At 30.6% G+C, this 22,391-nt stretch overlaps 2 protein-coding genes and 1 pseudogene across 2 annotated transcripts in view; all 3 read right to left on the bottom strand.

Moving 5' to 3' along the window:
- Positions 1-22,391, bottom strand: part of LOC139503875 (uncharacterized) — a 114,193-nt gene that overhangs the window by 23,447 nt on the left and 68,355 nt on the right. The window lies entirely within an intron of this gene.
- Positions 148-13,414, bottom strand: LOC139503256 (uncharacterized). Its single transcript, XM_071293019.1, has 7 exons — positions 13,310-13,414; positions 12,613-12,661; positions 11,830-11,921; positions 10,700-10,838; positions 9,935-10,033; positions 1,035-1,072; positions 148-253 (listed from the first exon to the last, which is right to left on the bottom strand). The coding sequence occupies exons 1-7, from the start codon at positions 13,408-13,410 to the stop codon at positions 148-150; spliced, it is 624 nt and encodes a 207-aa protein (XP_071149120.1). The 5' UTR covers positions 13,411-13,414.
- On the bottom strand, positions 4,329-7,722 carry LOC139503258 (uncharacterized; annotated as a pseudogene).

Below are 22,391 nucleotides of genomic sequence, written 5' to 3'. Positions count from 1 at the left end.
GATATAATATAAATAGAATATAATATAAATAGAATATAAGTATATAAGATATAATATAAATAGAATATAAATATATAAGATATAATATAAATAGAATATAAATATATAAGAATATCCAGTCAGAAGTTAAATGCTATGAGTTCAGCATTAACCCCTGTTCTCACCACATTTTATGTGTGTCCCTAAATAACTGCCAAGAAGTCCTTGTCTGCCATAATTTCTTATACCTTGGTTATTCATCTGTTTGTGACCTCTGAAAAAAAAAATTAGATATAGATTATATTAAAAAAAATCAAATTATATTTGGATTTTAACTAAATGGAAATTAGTAATATTTGTTTTGTTTCTTTTGAAATATGGTTTTTAATTGCTAATTTTTTTAGTATCCTATTTGGATATTTGAAAGAATATCTCAATTTCAGAATATTTTGGCTAGCTCTGACATATTTGTTCAACAAATAGTTTGCTATAAGAGTGAACATTTGTAGCTCCAACATTGAAAACTTTCACTTAACAGTGGTTTCCATTCGGCAGTTAAAAAATTATGAGTCCATAACCTTCTGACGTCAAGCAACAATCACTTTTTAATTGTGACCTCAAATTTTTAAAAGTGTGATGTCAAAGTTTATGGGAACTTATATGATTTTATGTAATGGCAGACAAATTTGCATACAAGTGTAAATATGTCTATTCTACATATATCTTCTCCTCTTAGGACGTTTCCAAAAATAAATGTATGGGGGGAAGGAAGGCACTTTTTATTTGACCCCATCATGCATACAGTCTAAATTAGATATTTCATTAAAATGTTCAAGCAATCTTTCTTAAATAACCCCCACCAATCAAATTTTAATAAAAGTGCCCTCCTCCCCCCAGCATCATACAATTAATTCTGGAAAAGCCCTTACATAAATATCTGTCTATCATTTTATTAAAATAAAAATCGGATAAATATTTTTGTATTTGTCCTTCAAGAGTAAGACCAGCTGTACCTTATGAATGTTTTGAATAAAATTTCAGTGAAAAATATTTACCCAAGCTGTCCATTGGTTAAGACAATTCTTCTTCCAGACTGAAATAAGATAAGACAATACAATTAATAGGTGTGTGCTCTTTACTTATGATTATGCTTATATATCCACATACTTTTTTGACAGTGGTTATTTTTGGTCTTAATTGAAGGACTCTGATCATGAAATTAATAAAAATGCTTGTGCGCAGTAAAGATTCAAGATGGTATTCATTTTACAGTGGGAACTTTAATCTTAAAATATTACTACAACAATGAAACCATTGATACTCCTAGAAAAGTTACTAGATTAACATGTGCATTTTGTTGGTAATTTTGCAACTTGAATATCTGAGTAAATATTTCATTGATAAATTTCTTGGAATATTCAAGGATATCTATAGAATGTTGTACTTAATGCAATTTATTTTTATTTTTTTTTATTTCAGAAGAAGTCACTGGGGTAAAGCTGATGATTGCAATTCAATTTACGGTCATCCAGAATTGGGTCAGAATCAGTATTGTCTGTTAAAGTGTTTCTATGATATGTTCTATACGAAGCATACATTGGTATGATTTAAATTTATAAAAGATTCACACAGAAATCACAAATTACTACTGAGATATGTATTTGAAACAGGAAATTCGATTTGAAAAAAAGGCTTAGCAATCTACAATTTTGAAATAAAAGGATTATGACAGGTCACAAACAAATAACTAAACTCACAGAAGTGCATTAGTAATCTTGATCAGCTTAGAAACCTTTTCAGGGGATTATGAAAACTACTGATGTATCATTTCAGTATGTTTACATAACTGACAGAAGTCTTGAAAGCTGGAAATCTGACAAAAAGTGTTCATGCATACAAGCTAAAAGTCTAATTTAGCAATATGCAAAACCTTTTCTCCGTTAGGATGCCATATAATATATAATTACGGGAAAAATACAACTGCTTGCATTCAGTTGGGTGAAATTACAATAAAATTAGCCTGGTGCAGCCAAATATTTCATTAGTCATATTTAAGTTATCTTTAATGCATTTGAAAGATCTTTTAAAAAGAAAGAAACTACATTTTATTTCATGGAGATTGGATGTATAGTTTTTGAGGTACGACATTTTGAATGTGTTGAATATGTTATATTTTTATGATAACTATAATACAGTAATATGGCACCGAAAACAGTTAAAAAAGCAAAAATCAAATAATGAAAATAACAGAACTTTTTAATGCCTCAACCTTTTGATGTAAAACTTTAAATACATATAAAGAAATATAAGAACCTTAAATGAGTATAAGAATTGAATTTTTTTTGGTGTTGGAAATTGAAAAAAAATCCATAGTTACCATGGTAACGAAACAGAAAACTAGAGGCTCTAAAGAGCCTGTGTCGCTCACCTTGGTCTATGTGAATATCAAACAATAGACACAGATGGATTCATGACAATATTGTGTTTTGGTAATGGTGATGTGTTTGTAGATCTTACTTTACTAAACATTCTTGCTGCTTACAATTATCTCTATCTATAACAGTACTTTCTGTGGAAAATGTTATTGAAAATCTTCAAATTTTAAGAAAATTGTTAAAAATTGACTATGAAGGGCAATAACTCCTTAGGGGGTCAATTGACTATTTTGGTCATACTGACTTATTTTTAGTTCTTACTTTGCTGTACATTATTGCTGTTTACAGTTTATCTCTATCTATAATAATATTCAAGATAACAACCAAAAACTGCAAAATTTCCTTAAAATTACCAATTCAGGGGCAGCAACCCCATAACGGGTGGTCCGATTCATCTGAAAATTTCAGGGCAGATAGATCTTGACCTAATAAACAATTTTACCACATGGCAGATTGCTCTAATTGCTTTGGTTTTTGAGTTATAAGCCAAAAACTGCATTTTACCCCTATGTTCTATTTTTAGCCATGGCGGCCATCTTGGTTGGTTGGGCGGGGCATCGGACACATTTTTTAAACTAGATACCCCAATGATGATTATGGCCAAGTTTGGTTAAATTTGACCCAGTAGTTTCAGAGGAGAAGATTTTTCTAAAAGATTACTAAGATTTACGAAAAATGGTTAAAAATTGACTATAAAGGGCAATAACTCCTAAAGTGGTCAACTGACTATTTTGATCATGTTGACTTATTTGTAGATCTTACTTTGCTGAACATTATTGCAGTTTACAGTTTATCTCTATCTATAATAATATTCAAGATAACAACCAAAAACTGCAAAATTTCCTTAAAATTACCATTTCAGGGGCAGCAACCCTTGATCTTGACCTGTTGAACAATATTACCCCATGTCAGATTTGCTCTAAATGCTTTGGTTTTTGAGTTATAAGCCAAAAACTGCATTTTACCCCTATGTTCTATTTTTAGCCATGGTGGCCATCTTGGTTGGTTGGCCGGGTCACCGGACACATTTTTTAAACTAGATACCCCAATGATGATTGTGGCCAAGTTTGGTTAAATTTGGCCCAGTAGTTTCAGAGGAGAAGATTTTTGTAAAAGTTAACGCAGGACGACGACGACGGACGACGACGACGACGACGGACGACGACGGACGCCAAGTGATGAGAAAAGCTCACTTGGCCCTTTGGGCCAGGTGAGCTAAAAATGAAAATAACTGCTTTGAGGGCTTTTTACTTGCAATAGTATCTACATAAGTCAGCTTTTTTATAGGAATTGTTAGTTTATTGATAAAACAAGTTTAGGGGTTCAATTTCTGCTGTTGTTTTCTGATATTTGATTACAAAATTTTCAGTTACCATGGCAACAGAAAGCATTATGTCGTATTTTTCATGAAATTTCTTCTCAAATGATAAAAATTCAAAATGTTGAAACTTTTCTGTAACTACAAAAGATGAGGTTTATTTTTATGACAATTTTAGAGTCAAGTTGTTACGACCAAATCTTCATACATCTTTAATGAATCTGAACAGCTTGAATATAAGAAACACTGACTGAGTGACATTTATTGATACAATTATTGTAGTATTGAGTTTACTTATTGTTGAAGGCTGTATCAGTATGCGGATAAATCTCGGTCACTGACTCTGGTAGATGGTGGATGGTTGTCTCATTTGCTAATATATATCATCCTTAATTTTTTTTGGTTTATAATGACTTTTTGAGTTTTTCTTTTCATTTAACATTGTTAAAGTATATTCTCAAAACACATGTACATGTAGTTGGTTAGTATATATTTGTTTTTGTGATTATGCATGTACTGTCAATTGTCACCTTTTTTCAAATATTCTTTTCAATGCAAAACCTCCAAAAAAAAAAAATGCATATAAAATCAGAAAATTGAATTACCACATATTTATTAATAATTAATAATAAATAAGACCTGTAAGTAAGAAGAACTTCACAACACTATCAACAAAAAAAACCTTTCACATTTAGTTAGAACTAGAGCAGTAATTTCTATATTTGGTAGTGATTGATTGCAAACATTTTTTTTCCAGCTTCCATGATCGAAGAGAAGAATCATTTGGTCCAATTTCATTATCAAAATCAAAATGAATAACAGTTTTAATATAAGTAGTTTCCACTGCTGGTGGTGAACACCACTTAAATGTACATGTATTTGTATTAGATCGTTCCATAAAATTAACAGTAGCAGTTTCTTCTGATAAAATGTCTTCAACCTGACCTATATACCAATATGAAAGACCTGCGACAGCAATCCACTGATTTACTTTAAAATCTTTATAATTACTAATAAAGTCATATTTGTATTGATTTTTACATCATGGCTTCTCTTATGTTTTTTAACATGTTTAACCGCTGAAGTTACTTCCTTTTCATTTTCAAGCTTACGTTTCCTTGTTTTGTTGGAATTATGTATACCGTTTTTGCTTAAAACTGCGCTTTGTTTTTTTACAACCCTGACATTTTTTAAATTGTCCTTTTCCGACTTTAATAATTCATTTCTTTCTGTTAATGGTCTTAAATGTTCTTCTTTCCTAGGGACATCTAAGTCAATTTCTACACCAATATGTATATTAGAAGAATATTTTTGAATAATTTTGATAAGATTGTTTTTTAACATTTCTACACTAAATGCCTTTCCTTGAGATGAAAATTTGTAAAACACATTATTTCCTTCAAAACTTAAAACACATTTATAATACTTTAACTGAAATTTTAAAGCAACTAATTTCATATGAGAAGTTTTAAATTTTAATAGAAGTTTCTTTACATCCGCTTCAGTTTTGCATTGTCCATATCTTAATATGTTATCTATTATCTTTTGTTTCTCTGCAATTTTTTTCATTTTCTTTCTTTTGATTTCATCGGCCCTTATTTGTAACATTTCAATTCTTTTTTTTTTTATATCTTTGGATCTTTGTCGCCACTTTTCTATAAATTTTGGCAACAATTTAGATACCTTTTGCATAATATCAGCCTCATTACATTGCGTGTCAAGCCAATCAGAAGTTTTATTATTAACATATAAAACCATTCCTTCAATATGAGCCGTGGTTGCATTAGGTTTGAATCTTTTAATTCTGTCTAACTGACCAAAATTTGATTCATTTGATTGGTTTGTTTAAGGAACAGATTGACTAATCAGCATCAAATCATCATTGGGATCAGAATGCTTCCCTCCAGTTAAGTGATCGACTAACTGCCTTTTAATAACGCTTAAAATACTGGCCAATATAAGTTCTAAAGCCTGTGTTGTTAAAACATCCAATTCTTCATTATTTTCTTCCACAGCATGTAAAGCAAAGAAACCAAACAAATCTTTTTCGGGAGGGTAATTTTCAAACATTTGATAATTTTCATCAAACATCGGAGAAGAATCTTGTACTAAATTTGAAATACTATCATGTAGCTTTTGGTAATATTGTGACATGTCAGTTATAGATACATCATTACAATCAAGAAGTTTCCATAGTGGACAATTGATATGGACATCAACTAAACCAAGAGCTCTAACACCAGCAAGGGCAATTTTGGATTCAATGTCAGCATTCACAGATAGTAACAGATTGTTACCTGTACCATACATTTCAATAAAATCTTGGATATGTGTCAAATGACCATATACTGCTCTTGCATTTTAAAATAAAATGTTAAACCTATTCCCACGGAAAGGTACAAGATAATTTTTTAAACCATTTTCAAATAAATAGGCATTAAATTGCTGTGGCCTACCGACAGTTTCACAACCATGTATTTGCAATAAGTTACAACACGAGTTTTGCGCAGCAGACTCACTCCTTGTACCCAATTACTAAATTGTGACAAAGTTTTCATACCAATTTTTTCTGCTGTACTAATTTCTTCAAATTTTTTCAACGATTTGTTAGAATAATCAGCAAAATTTGTTAGTAAATGTAAACCACAATAAAAATCATGAATATCTATAATTGATTGCTGACATTCTTCATTTAAAGTTTCCCAGTTTTCTAAAGCTTTGGGTAATAATGATTTACGCCATTCTTCAAATAGCTTAACATACGGTTTGTTTGTTGGACCTCTATCGCTCATAGTATTATGAATAGTTTTTACCATTTTGCTAATGACTTTTGTTAATATTTCAGGATTTTTTTCATTAGTCAATGATACATAAATTTCACCTAATTCGTTAAACAATGCTTTTGTTGCATTTAATTGTGTTGCACTGTTTTCTGTTGCTAAGTCCATCAAACTTGCTGAATATGTTTTTTCTGAAGTTGTTATGTCAAAAGTAAAAAAATGTTCCCCCACTTGCTTGTGCCATCAAACTGCAACGTGTTTGCAGAGTCTTTGCTTAAAATAGTATCTGCCAATTGAAATTTTGCCATCAAATTAGCTTGCAGAGCCATTCTTTTAGCAAATGTAACTTCTGGCATATCATTCAGTTCTTGACCAGTCATTTTTATGACTGATTTAATTACATTGCTGCACATGTTACAGCTTACACATAATGATATTAATTCCATATATGTTTTTTTCATTTCATCACAAAACTCTCGCGACCCATCTTTTCTCGTTTTAAAAATAGGTATTTTTGTGCATTCTTCAATTATTTCCTGTAGGATGGCATTCGATTCTTGAAGTTCCTTGTTTTCATCGCGCAATTTAGAAATATTTTCATTCTGTTTATTTTCAAAAAGTTCTGGTTTTGACTTAGGGACGACATCAAAAGATCAATGTAAGATAAAAAACTTAATTCAAATAGTTTGGGGGTGGGGTTGAACTGCTGCAAGATTTGGTTATCCGACATTGATTTTTACATATATCCATATGGGTCAATCAATTTTTCCCAAATTAAGTTAATAGGGGGGTAGGGGGGTCAGTGAAAAAACTATTTGAATGAAGTTTTTTTATCCTTCATTGAACTTTTGATGTCATCCCTCAAGATATGATATTCTTTTTTGTAAATTTCTTTTATCCTCTTTTAAGACTAAGATTTCTTTTTCACTTTGCGTTATGCTTTCTTCCATAAAGGAAGATTTTTCTTTTTCATTTGTTAAAGTTTTGTTTAATGTCTCTAATTTAGTGTCTCTTCTCTGAATTTTTTTGTTAATGTTCCTAGTATTATACTTTTGTAGTTTGTTAATAACAGTTTCATATTTTTGTTTCAAGTCTGAAAGTTCTTTGTCTGATATTGTTTTATCTTTTATGATTTTATTTAGTTGATCAGATAATTGCTGATTTTCCTTACATTCTTGTGTAAGTTCTTCTTCAACTTCTTCTTTTTCATGTTGAAGTTGGTAATTTAAATTTTGAATTTGTTGACAGCACTTTATTGTTTTTAATTTCTGTTTCGAACACTTAGGATTTTCACAACCCTCTGCCAAGTTGTCTGTTGAGCTTGCTTTATAAGTACCCATTTTTGGGTATGTATATGTTTCATTCAAAAACTGTTCCGAAAAGCTATAGCCCTTTCTACTCATATCTAAACGATTCTTTAATAAAGATTTAACGGAGTAACGCATGGCATGTTCTGAAAAAGTTTCGCTTTTAAGCCCCACTATATGATGAACCCACTTTGTTAATTCTGTGAAAGTATAGTTATTTGAGCTACAACACAATTCGTGACTTGACCACAAACAAAATTATACAAATTATTTGAAAAAATTCTGAATTTTGAACAATGAATTCCTATGACGGTTGAATCTTCTGACAACAATAGAACTTCTCTTAAAAAAATTTCTTTTAATTCTTCTGTATTTGCTTTATCAAACTTGTTTTCTATCTTCCTTATCAAATCACTTATTTTACTTGGTATCTTTACTCTTGAGTTTACTTTCTTAAGAAGACTCGGTAACTTTTCTTGTATATTTTGTTGTTCGTACCGAAGAATATCTCGTAACTGAATCACGAACGCATAATTTATGTCTGAAAAATAAAAAAAAGTAACCTACATTTTTGTGAAAAAAAATCCCCTACCCCTCTTGCTAGGATATTAAATTGTCTTTAAATTTCATTTTTCTCTCTCGAATATCTTTGTCAATTTTTATTTTAAATATCTTATCAGGAAAGCATTATACGTATCTGAAAAACAATGAAAGGAACCTACATTTATTGAAAAAAAAATGCATCCCCCTCTATTGCCTTTTATTTCATTATTATATAAAAATTAGATCACTTTTTTTCTTAAATTTATGCGACAGTGTGGGAAGTTTTTTTTTCCGAATAATTAATCAAGTTTCATTACAAATATCTAGTTTATTTGATGTTAGGAAACTATATTTATTTTATATAAGTTCTTCACAAGAGGATTGCGTAAAATCGAAAGTGAAACTTGATTTTCGTATTGTTTATCAATAGTTCACGTAGTTCATTCATGTTACCGTTATCCGTAAGTTCTTTATTTTAGCAAAGAAACATTTATTCGTATATTACTGTGCTAAATTACCTATGTTTTCACGTTTACACGCGTCTTCTACTGATTTAAACACGCCATTTATTTGCGCTGCGGCTACAGAAATCGAATTCATTTTTATCTGGAATGTTATCGACTTTCAGAAAATTTTGAAGGTCGTGACCTTTTTTCAACGAAGTAAAGTCAGTATCGCTTTAGTTTCGTATCTTTTGACTAGTTACTGTTTGGAAAGAGCTGGTTTTAAATTTTTTTACACGTATAACTTTTATCAATTACTTTTATAAAATTAATATTGAAAATTTTAAACGAAATTGTTTTTTAAATTTAAAATTTTGATACAGCTATAATATCTTCAAGAAAGTTATACGAAAATAAAGCTTAAAATACGCGTTTTCATTTTATGTTAATTTTAAATGTGTAAACAAACGGGCGAAGGTAGCAAATTTAGTCAGAACTCAAGATCGCTCTAAATTTACGCTGTCCAACTATCATACCGCGTATAAATATCGGAAACGTTGCCGAGTTTTAACATTCGGAGGGTAAGTGTTAATGTACAAATGTTGAATAAAAAAACAGATGAAATTAATCTACAAATGATTCTCTTTCGATTGGTATAATTTTCGTAAACATATTTAAAGAGGAAAATAACCAAAATAGCGTACATGCACCAGGCTAATAAAATGCTTCCCCGAGCACAGCCTGATATGATCACATTTCTGGTTTTATGGCATCAATTGTTTTTCAATGTTGTTTTTGTCAGTCAGATACCATTTTACTCAGTATAATTCTAGAGGTTGAACAAAATGAATATCGCTGTCATGAATAATAAAGATGAAAAAAAAATTTGGTTAAAAAGGTTGGCAAAGTTAATTTTTAATTTCCTTCAAATCTAAGGTCCAGTTGCAAAAGTGGAAGGTCCCTGACCTCAGACAACCGCTTATTTGAACTCCTGCTTATTGTCAGGAAACCAAATGTGTCTTTTGACAACAACATCATAGCATTATACCAACCCCAAAAAAAATTTGTGGTCGTATAAAACACATGTTTTTCTAAAAATGTATTGTAAGGCTTTCCTTTTTGTTTTTACCTTTACTGAGCCTTTATCACTGTCACTGTCTGAACCTTTGGACCTGGATTGACCACCCATTCTACTTGAAGGCAAGGAATTAAGAAATTCTTCTTGGTCCTGATTAAAATATAATACATTAACTTATATTATTATCTATTTCTTTCAAACTTAAATTAATACAATAAAACATAACACAAGTCTAGTGACATTTTCCTTGCCGCACATGACCTCTCTGTCACTTTGTAGCACCTGGCAATAAGGAGAAATAAAGACTGATTAATATGATTTCACCACCTACTGTATAAGTGAGGCTAAACATGCATTCCTCAGGACTGTTATCCTGTCAGTTGCATCTTTATAATCAGGCAATATTTTCATGTTTGTACAGATACCCAATTTTCCATGGCAAATTCTAATTTCCTGGCAGTTTACATACGAGTGGCAAATTGACTAAGAGTACTGTAAAATATTTCAAAAGTTATAAGTGGGTATATAGTGATAAATTTTACATGTTGTTATTGAAACAAATATTTTTGAAACAAATCTTTTGTTTGATAAACTGATGAATAAAATAAATATGGAATGATACCCCCTCTTGCATGTAACATTATAAAGGGACATAACTCAAGAACGGTAAAAGTTTTTAAAAAATCAGGTTGTTTTTCTCTATTGAATATTACAGGTAAAAGCATATTCTTTCATATCAGTTACAAAAAAATCTGTGTTGTAAGAGCTACTTCAGTAACTTTCAGCAGGACTTTTTCTTAATAATTGCATAAATACCTGTTTTTCATTCCTTCTCCTTTGTCTGTCCTCATCTGACATAGCAATAGCAACTTTTAGGGTATGTTCTCTCAATTCAAATTCATTCAACTGACGTATAGCATCTTCTGCTTCAGCCAAATTAGACATGGTCACAAACCTTTCAAAAAAGTTTTTAAATTGTGTGTAAATTTCTATAATGTATGTGGTTGCAATAATAGAAGCTAGAACTACACCTAATGTACATCATTGGTTGTATATTATTATTAACCACTGTTAAGGATGCTGTAAACCAATGCATGTTTTTTACACTATTGAAAATATTAGCCATGATGTTTAATTCTGCAACAGTGAATCACAAAAGCTGGGCAGAACTCTTAATATAAGTTTATATATAAACCACCATTTAACCATGTTCACAGATACAAACTAACATTTATATGAATCAATACATATGTCATATGAAATGCATTGAAAATCATAGTAAATAAATGGGGTCCTGTTTAATTAATAATTTTAATAGCCACTTTTGGGACTTCTGGTTCATGTTAGGCATTGTTTTGAAGTTTCCAAGTACAATCTCAGTGCCTCATGACCGGCATTCTGTTGCAAGATTTTGTTTTGATTGACAACAGGGTCAGTCTGTCTTCTTCCGGGGAAGAATAAAGGATAGAATTGAGGCAATACACTCTATGTTCTGACGCCAGATTACATTTAAATCAATCCAAATTTTTACAGAAATTCAAACTAGAAAGCCTACCCTTTCAAATAAATCTACATTCAGTTACAGAACTAGTGTAATAATAACACTTCACGTAAAAGTGGGAGTATTAAAAATATAATAAAGAAACATTATTAGATAAATAAATACAAGGAAGATATATTTTTTTTGTTATTATTCAATACACATTTCGTGAAGCACTGCATACTTAAACTAGACGCTCTCGAGAGTTGGTGTCGCTCACCTGTATTTAATGTTGTTTTTTATATCATGTAACATAAGGTTAAAAATCAAAATCAATAGTTATTCATACTAAATATTTTTAGATATTAGATATGATTGAATACTAAAAAATATTTAAGATAATAACCAACCAGATGCTTATAATACCTTGTCCTTTGCTTTCAAAACACTATTCATATAAACTTACCCAAAGGTGCTCTTTAAGTCAGTTCGTTTAGATACCATCATCTTAGCATGTAATACGTTACCAGCTCTACTAAACAGGTTTGATAGACCATCCTATAAAATAGATAGCAAAATAGGCAAGTGATTCTCAAATTTCAGCATCAATAAAATAAGATTAATAAAGACAATTGGTAAGACAGGATTTCATGAAATAATAATTTTCAGTCAAAATTGCTGAACTTTTCACATGCATTCTTTAGGCCCAACTTTTTTTTATTATCTGTTTAACAAGATCCGCAGACTGCACCTTTCCTGATTTCAGAATAAAAATAAAAGTAGTGCTTCTTACTTTTATTTTATTTTTATTTTTCCCGCGGACTGTTATGAAATCCTCAGAATAAAATCAAATCTGTTGTTTACTATACTTCAAGGCATTAACGATATATTTTCTTTAAAGAAAAATGTTTCAGCTGGGCATGTTACACCACAGCATACATCAAATCATTTTAACTTTCGGCAAAATCAGTTATAACTTCATCAGAATTATTCATATTGCGAGTTAGAGCCGATAAACCTTTCTATAATTCTGATATAATTTGTCCAAAAAGTAGTGCAATACACTGTAAAATTCTTTTTCGAATAGACCAGGTGTGATTTAATTTGCGTTTTTGGTCCAAAACAAATGCACTACAAAATAACTGTGTTCTAGGATAATATATCTTTGCATTTTTCAGACTAAAAGTAGCAAACATCAAACAAAATCAGTACTTTTTTTTTACAACCGATTGTAATCCAAAATACTTACATCTGACAGTTCTTTAGGTATGCCTGTAATATACAATTGGACTCCTTCTCTGCAAAATTAATTGACAGATTAAGGTTTAACAAGAGTGCACACACTGAAATGCCTTGCCTGCTTTACTGACTATTTATTTTATATTGAAAGTCTTAAAAGATAAAAGTTTAACTAAAAGCATCACAAAAACTCAGGTCCAATAAATGCTGTCAGACAGACATATACACCTTACAATTTTTTTATACATAAAATATACTTGACCTTATGCTTACGATAATTGAATAAAATACTCCACAGGGTGCACCTCGATTCAAACGCAGAGGTCAAACCCTGAACAGTTGGGGCAAGTATGGACACAACACTCAAGCTTGATACAGCTCTGAATTTGGATTGTGATTCAATATTTGACTCAGAATAGGTTTCTGACACAAGTCTGCAAACTAGAAAAATGCCTTTTATGGCCTCTTTTTGGCCCCATATTCTTTAACTAATAGGACCATAATCCGCAAAATCAATCCCGACCTTCCTTTTGTGGTTATAAACCTTGTGTTTAAATTTCAGATTTCTATTCACTTATATTTAAGTTATTGTCCGAAAAACAAACTGTCTTCAGACAACAATGACGACGTGATACCAATATAGACCACAAAGTTTTTTTGCGGTCATATAAAAACTAGACTCCAACTCTGTAATTACTGTCACATACTTCTTATCCTGATTTTTTCTGATGTTTCTTCCTGGTCCTCTGTCATATGAGTTGAACTTTTTGTCATCAAAGTCATCTCTTCTTGGATCCCATGAATCCATGTTCAAAGCTAAAACAAATAACATTGAGTTTATAATTAAGGACCTAACACACATGTTTTCACTTGATGTCTGTTCTCTTTTAATAATGTTAACTTTGTATCATGTATATATTTGTGAAGGCATAAATTTAGAGCTGCTAGCCTTCAGTGTAATTTGAGTGTTTGTTTTTTAATATTGTACTAATAACAGGCTATTATTTAAACTTGGAATTATTATTAATTATGGAATTTGCAAAATTTCTTGTGCTTGAAATTTTTAATAAATTCCATGTTCACTTTGTTTTGAGCGGTTCATAACACTTCCCATACAATGTATTTTGTATAGATAGTGTTGTGCGCGGCACAGTACATTCTATTGAAAATATACTATCGACTTTGTAATAGACTGTGTTGTGCGCAGCACAGAACATTAAAGTTCAGAATCAACATGGAATTTATTAAAAAATTCAAGCACAAGAAAAAATGCAAATTCCATAATTAAAAATAATTCCAAGTTCAAATAAAAAATAATTCCAAGTTCAAATAATAGCTTGTTTAATGCTAAATTTGTAAATTTTACAAGTAAACCACATTGCTGAAATAGACCTGAAATTATCAAAATATTTCAAAATCCTGGTTACCAGTAGTTTGTTTTAAACTTCTATGTAAAAATGTCCTTTTGATATATTTTGCCTGTCTTTGGTAAAGGAAGGACATAATATGCATGGGGTTGTGTTTCAGATATTGATCCACCCAGGGTTTCCCCTGGCTCAATTAATTTTTTCGCCGCCTCTTTCGCAAAAACAATTTATTTTTAGCAACTTAATTGTTTCTTTCACCAAAAGGTTGTGCCAAATACAGCTAAGGTAATCTAAAAACATCCATTAGCAGTGGTATCAACATGATCAACCCAGTGACGTTAATAGTTATTACAAAGGAGAGAAAACAAGAGTGCACACGCTGAAATCAAATGTCTCACATTTTTTGTTGATAGTCCTAAATATAAAGCTTTACTACAACTATCAAAAAAACTCAACATGATCCAAGAAATTGAGTTCAAGGTCATATAAACCAGTGGTCTCTTAGCCCAAAATAGAAGGGCGCCGCGCCCTGTGTGCCCTCAGCAGCGCCCTTCTGCCTTGACGCCTTTTCCGAAAAACCCTTGTGCCATTTTGGTAAAATTGCTTTTTATTTCAACGATATCTTATCAGAAGTTAAATTACATATATGACACCTAGTGATTGCCCCAGGTAATGAGGTTAATCATGTCATTACAATAAATTATTGTGGATAAGACTTCAAAGGTGATAATAACTAGGTAATTTAATTAAGACAATGTACCTTTTTGTCATAAATTTGATGAATGTGTCTAAGAGTGTTTTAAGCTTAAATCAGCTTGGATCGGCATTTTCGATCTCCAAGTCACAATGGAAGAGATAAATGAAGACTTTTATTACTTTAGAATAGAATTTTAGTCATCAAAATACAACTATGCCTTCACAGAAGCGCCGTCCATCTCAACTTGTGAGCGACAAGCAGATGTAAACATGTTTTAAATTAATTTCGGAGTTACCTCCCCTGATTTAGCATATTACAAAATTGTGCTCCTAAAATATATTCAAGTATCAAAAATAGGAAAAAATGACCAGTTGAATACAAAATTATATTAGAATGTTACCTTAAGTATAATTACTGTCTTTGAACATACAAAAACAAATATATTACAATTTATTTTTGATAATCATACTTTAAGCAATCCATGTTTTAATTATCTGAAGTAAGAAATATGTATCTGTTTAAGTTTCTACAAAAATGGAAGTGTCAAAATAAACTATTATAAAAAATCAACAGATGAAGAAGCTACAGTTGTTTACTAAATAATTCCAAAACAATACATAAAAGTTTTGAGGGCCAAACTCTAGCTGAAATTTTGAAATACAACTATATCTATTCTGTCACATGTATGCTAAACTATGAAATGTTTAGTTGATGTTGTTTTTTGGAAGGAGAGGGGGAGGGGAAGAATAGTGAGTTGATTTTGCCTCTTTTGGTTAATAGTGATGTGATGTATGAACGTGTATTGCCATGTTTTATGAACATGTAATATGAATGACTTTTCTTATGCAAATTTTATAGAATAAATAATCAAAGCAACAACTTATGCATCTTTATTGACAACATATACAGTTAAAAAAAAGAATGTGAACTTGTAATACACACAGAAACGTAAACAAAAGAAATGTAATGCCTTTTCCTATGAAAAAGTGCCCTGCCCTCCACTGGCACCCTGTCCCTTTTGATTTCTAGCTGGAGCACTGTAAACCAAACAAGAAATACATGTTCACCTTACAATCATTCGATATACTTAATATAGTTGACCTATTGTTTATAGTTTATAAGAAACAGACTAAACCAGGGCTTCCAAAAAATATTTGAGCCAGCCGGACATTTTATATCTGATCCCGATTTTAATCCCTTAAGACTTAGTCACAAAAGGCAATTATGGTAATCAGATGGCCATTCAAATGATTGACATTAGATTAAAATAATTGATTTTAAACTTTACTTTGATATGAATTTGATGTTCAGATGTAAACTGTTAAATTGCAGTGCATCATTCAAAGTGTGCATATCAGCGTGCTCATATCTGCCTTAGACTCTTTACTTGTGCAAAAGGACATTGTCAAAAACTATAGGGAAAACGGTAGTATTTAATTTTCCCAGCATTAGGTTGGCCTTTTGTGTACCCAAGGCAGGTGAAGGAAGTCAAATTAGGAGCGCTGTGATTGGATGTAAGGGTACAATACATTTTTTATTTATCTATGAATAACTGCAGTGTGTATATTTACAACATAAATTTTGAAACCTATTGAAATATTTTCTAGAGAATTATTTGAAAAGACTTGCAAAATTTCATAAATTTGGTGCAAAATGACGGTGGGCATGGATAACATAAACAAGCTCCGTTGGAAGTTGGTCATGATACTATTTGGCTTTAATTTTTAAAACACAATAATAAAGTACTAACGCAGCATATAACTGTTTTATCCAGGTTTTTATCTTAAAAAGTTGTAAATTTAGAAAATGTTAATATTGTCGCCTATGGCAGAATAAATAGTACCGTTTTCCCTATACTGAAGATAGCTGGGGAAATCAAAGTCACTAAGACTTCAATTCTTTTATACTATTTTGAAGCTTTTGATTAGTACATTTGATTTTTATCACAAAGAATAGAAATTTTTCACTGAGAACAATACTGTGTTGAGAAAAGTGCTGAGTCATCATGATAGGTCAAATTGATTGGTAATGATATAAAACTTTATTCTAGGATGTCAATACTAACTATATTGTGTAAAATGCACCATATTATAGTTCTTTTGTATTTGATTTCACCTTTCGCAATGATTTTTTCAATTGGAAACACCAGAATTCAAGTCGCGACAAATATTTTTAACTGAAATGTTTGCCTTTTTTGCTGTGTAATTCCCTAAATGTATCACTTGGGTATTTCTGTAAACATAGTCTATTAAAATGGGAAATTGTCTGGTTTAGTTAGTACTGTTTATGAAATTAGGCAATATTTGGTCACATTGGAAGCATTTTCAGTGTTAGAATTGTTCATATAAGAAAAAAAGAGGCCCACTTGAGGCTAAATTTACATAGAATTTATGCTCTCCTGTGTAAAGAATTGTTCACATTCTTGATAATTCATGCAGCAAATATTTCAAAAATGCTTCATTTTGTAGTTTCTTTCTTTTATTATATCAGACATAAATAATTTTTCATTTCCTACTGTTTGAATGGACTTTTGGTGGAAATTAATACTCCCAAGGGACATAATTCAGCTTTTTCATTGATTAATACAGGCAACAAATGCAACTTTACAGCTGAGTATTTTGCATATTTAATGTTTAAAGTGTCTAATATCTTTGTTTTCATCATCTCAAGACAGAATAGTAGATTTTATAACAAGCTCTGAAATTTTTAACCACAATATGGCATATACTAAAGCATGGAATGGAGATTAGTATGAAAAATCTTGAATTTGTGCATTTGTTGTAAATTTTTGATAAAATGAATACAAATTGAATGGAACTGTCCATTTTATCTGTTTAAATGGAACTATTTATCATTCTTTTTGAATAAGATAAGATATGATTGGATACAGGTTGTTTATTTAGGCTTTTCTGAAAGTAGTAGAGAATGAGGCAAACCAGCATGTGGGGGTGGGGACATAAAATGATCTATGTTTCTTTAAGTACTGGGAACATACAAGTATTTATTATAGCCAAGGTTTTCACAATAGCCCAGTATTGCAATCATAATGTCATAAGAATTCTTTATATCTTTATGTCACAGTATACTGAAGATAGCTGGGGAAATCAAAGTCACTAAGACTTCAATTCTTTTATACTATTTTGAAGCTTTTGATTAGTACATTTGATTTTTATCACAAAGAATAGAAATTTTTCACTGAGAACAATACTGTGTTGAGAAAAGTGCTGAGTCATCATGATAGGTCAAATTGATTGGTAATGATATAAAACTTTATTCTAGGATGTCAATACTAACTATATTGTGTAAAATGCACCATATTATAGTTCTTTTGTATTTGATTTCACCTTTCGCAATGATTTTTTCAATTGGAAACACCAGAATTCAAGTCGCGACAAATATTTTTAACTGAAATGTTTGCCTTTTTTGCTGTGTAATTCCCTAAATGTATCACTTGGGTATTTCTGTAAACATAGTCTATTAAAATGGGAAATTGTCTGGTTTAGTTAGTACTGTTTATGAAATTAGGCAATATTTGGTCACATTGGAAGCATTTTCAGTGTTAGAATTGTTCATATAAGAAAAAAAGAGGCCCACTTGAGGCTAAATTTACATAGAATTTATGCTCTCCTGTGTAAAGAATTGTTCACATTCTTGATAATTCATGCAGCAAATATTTCAAAAATGCTTCATTTTGTAGTTTCTTTCTTTTATTATATCAGACATAAATAATTTTTCATTTCCTACTGTTTGAATGGACTTTTGGTGGAAATTAATACTCCCAAGGGACATAATTCAGCTTTTTCATTGATTAATACAGGCAACAAATGCAACTTTACAGCTGAGTATTTTGCATATTTAATGTTTAAAGTGTCTAATATCTTTGTTTTCATCATCTCAAGACAGAATAGTAGATTTTATAACAAGCTCTGAAATTTTTAACCACAATATGGCATATACTAAAGCATGGAATGGAGATTAGTATGAAAAATCTTGAATTTGTGCATTTGTTGTAAATTTTTGATAAAATGAATACAAATTGAATGGAACTGTCCATTTTATCTGTTTAAATGGAACTATTTATCATTCTTTTTGAATAAGATAAGATATGATTGGATACAGGTTGTTTATTTAGGCTTTTCTGAAAGTAGTAGAGAATGAGGCAAACCAGCATGTGGGGGTGGGGACATAAAATGATCTATGTTTCTTTAAGTACTGGGAACATACAAGTATTTATTATAGCCAAGGTTTTCACAATAGCCCAGTATTGCAATCATAATGTCATAAGAATTCTTTATATCTTTATGTCACAGTATACTGAAGATAGCTGGGGAAATCAAAGTCACTAAGACTTCAATTCTTTTATACTATTTTGAAGCTTTTGATTAGTACATTTGATTTTTATCACAAAGAATAGAAATTTTTCACTGAGAACAATACTGTGTTGAGAAAAGTGCTGAGTCATCATGATAGGTCAAATTGATTGGTAATGATATAAAACTTTATTCTAGGATGTCAATACTAACTATATTGTGTAAAATGCACCATATTATAGTTCTTTTGTATTTGATTTCACCTTTCGCAATGATTTTTTCAATTGGAAACACCAGAATTCAAGTCGCGACAAATATTTTTAACTGAAATGTTTGCCTTTTTTGCTGTGTAATTCCCTAAATGTATCACTTGGGTATTTCTGTAAACATAGTCTATTAAAATGGGAAATTGTCTGGTTTAGTTAGTACTGTTTATGAAATTAGGCAATATTTGGTCACATTGGAAGCATTTTCAGTGTTAGAATTGTTCATATAAGAAAAAAAGAGGCCCACTTGAGGCTAAATTTACATAGAATTTATGCTCTCCTGTGTAAAGAATTGTTCACATTCTTGATAATTCATGCAGCAAATATTTCAAAAATGCTTCATTTTGTAGTTTCTTTCTTTTATTATATCAGACATAAATAATTTTTCATTTCCTACTGTTTGAATGGACTTTTGGTGGAAATTAATACTCCCAAGGGACATAATTCAGCTTTTTCATTGATTAATACAGGCAACAAATGCAACTTTACAGCTGAGTATTTTGCATATTTAATGTTTAAAGTGTCTAATATCTTTGTTTTCATCATCTCAAGACAGAATAGTAGATTTTATAACAAGCTCTGAAATTTTTAACCACAATATGGCATATACTAAAGCATGGAATGGAGATTAGTATGAAAAATCTTGAATTTGTGCATTTGTTGTAAATTTTTGATAAAATGAATACAAATTGAATGGAACTGTCCATTTTATCTGTTTAAATGGAACTATTTATCATTCTTTTTGAATAAGATAAGATATGATTGGATACAGGTTGTTTATTTAGGCTTTTCTGAAAGTAGTAGAGAATGAGGCAAACCAGCATGTGGGGGTGGGGACATAAAATGATCTATGTTTCTTTAAGTACTGGGAACATACAAGTATTTATTATAGCCAAGGTTTTCACAATAGCCCAGTATTGCAATCATAATGTCATAAGAATTCTTTATATCTTTATGTCACAGTATAGGGAAAACGGTAGTATTTAATTTTCCCAGCATTAGGTTAGCCTTTTGTGTACCCAAGGCAGGTGAAGGAAGTCAAATTAGGAGCGCTGTGATTGGATGTAAGGGTACAATACATTTTTTATTTATCTATGAATAACTGCAGTGTGTATATTTACAACATAAATTTTGAAACCTATTGAAATATTTTCTAGAGAATTATTTGAAAAGACTTGCAAAATTTCATAAATTTGGTGCAAAATGACGGTGGGCATGGATAACATAAACAAGCTCCGTTGGAAGTTGGTCATGATACTATTTGGCTTTAATTTTTAAAACACAATAATAAAGTACTAACGCAGCATATAACTGTTTTATCCAGGTTTTTATCTTAAAAAGTTGTAAATTTAGAAAATGTTAATATTGTCGCCTATGGCAGAATAAATAGTACCGTTTTCCCTATACTGAAGATAGCTGGGGAAATCAAAGTCACTAAGACTTCAATTCTTTTATACTATTTTGAAGCTTTTGATTAGTACATTTGATTTTTATCACAAAGAATAGAAATTTTTCACTGAGAACAATACTGTGTTGAGAAAAGTGCTGAGTCATCATGATAGGTCAAATTGATTGGTAATGATATAAAACTTTATTCTAGGATGTCAATACTAACTATATTGTGTAAAATGCACCATATTATAGTTCTTTTGTATTTGATTTCACCTTTCGCAATGATTTTTTCAATTGGAAACACCAGAATTCAAGTCGCGACAAATATTTTTAACTGAAATGTTTGCCTTTTTTGCTGTGTAATTCCCTAAATGTATCACTTGGGTATTTCTGTAAACATAGTCTATTAAAATGGGAAATTGTCTGGTTTAGTTAGTACTGTTTATGAAATTAGGCAATATTTGGTCACATTGGAAGCATTTTCAGTGTTAGAATTGTTCATATAAGAAAAAAAGAGGCCCACTTGAGGCTAAATTTACATAGAATTTATGCTCTCCTGTGTAAAGAATTGTTCACATTCTTGATAATTCATGCAGCAAATATTTCAAAAATGCTTCATTTTGTAGTTTCTTTCTTTTATTATATCAGACATAAATAATTTTTCATTTCCTACTGTTTGAATGGACTTTTGGTGGAAATTAATACTCCCAAGGGACATAATTCAGCTTTTTCATTGATTAATACAGGCAACAAATGCAACTTTACAGCTGAGTATTTTGCATATTTAATGTTTAAAGTGTCTAATATCTTTGTTTTCATCATCTCAAGACAGAATAGTAGATTTTATAACAAGCTCTGAAATTTTTAACCACAATATGGCATATACTAAAGCATGGAATGGAGATTAGTATGAAAAATCTTGAATTTGTGCATTTGTTGTAAATTTTTGATAAAATGAATACAAATTGAATGGAACTGTCCATTTTATCTGTTTAAATGGAACTATTTATCATTCTTTTTGAATAAGATAAGATATGATTGGATACAGGTTGTTTATTTAGGCTTTTCTGAAAGTAGTAGAGAATGAGGCAAACCAGCATGTGGGGGTGGGGACATAAAATGATCTATGTTTCTTTAAGTACTGGGAACATACAAGTATTTATTATAGCCAAGGTTTTCACAATAGCCCAGTATTGCAATCATAATGTCATAAGAATTCTTTATATCTTTATGTCACAGTATACTGAAGATAGCTGGGGAAATCAAAGTCACTAAGACTTCAATTCTTTTATACTATTTTGAAGCTTTTGATTAGTACATTTGATTTTTATCACAAAGAATAGAAATTTTTCACTGAGAACAATACTGTGTTGAGAAAAGTGCTGAGTCATCATGATAGGTCAAATTGATTGGTAATGATATAAAACTTTATTCTAGGATGTCAATACTAACTATATTGTGTAAAATGCACCATATTATAGTTCTTTTGTATTTGATTTCACCTTTCGCAATGATTTTTTCAATTGGAAACACCAGAATTCAAGTCGCGACAAATATTTTTAACTGAAATGTTTGCCTTTTTTGCTGTGTAATTCCCTAAATGTATCACTTGGGTATTTCTGTAAACATAGTCTATTAAAATGGGAAATTGTCTGGTTTAGTTAGTACTGTTTATGAAATTAGGCAATATTTGGTCACATTGGAAGCATTTTCAGTGTTAGAATTGTTCATATAAGAAAAAAAGAGGCCCACTTGAG

The sequence above is a fragment of the Mytilus edulis genome, chromosome 14 (genome assembly GCF_963676685.1).
Source record: "Mytilus edulis chromosome 14, xbMytEdul2.2, whole genome shotgun sequence".
NCBI lineage: Eukaryota > Metazoa > Mollusca > Bivalvia > Mytilida > Mytilidae > Mytilus > Mytilus edulis.
The sequence above is the reverse complement of the archived record's forward strand: the minus strand, read 5'-3'. Positions and strand labels throughout refer to the sequence as shown.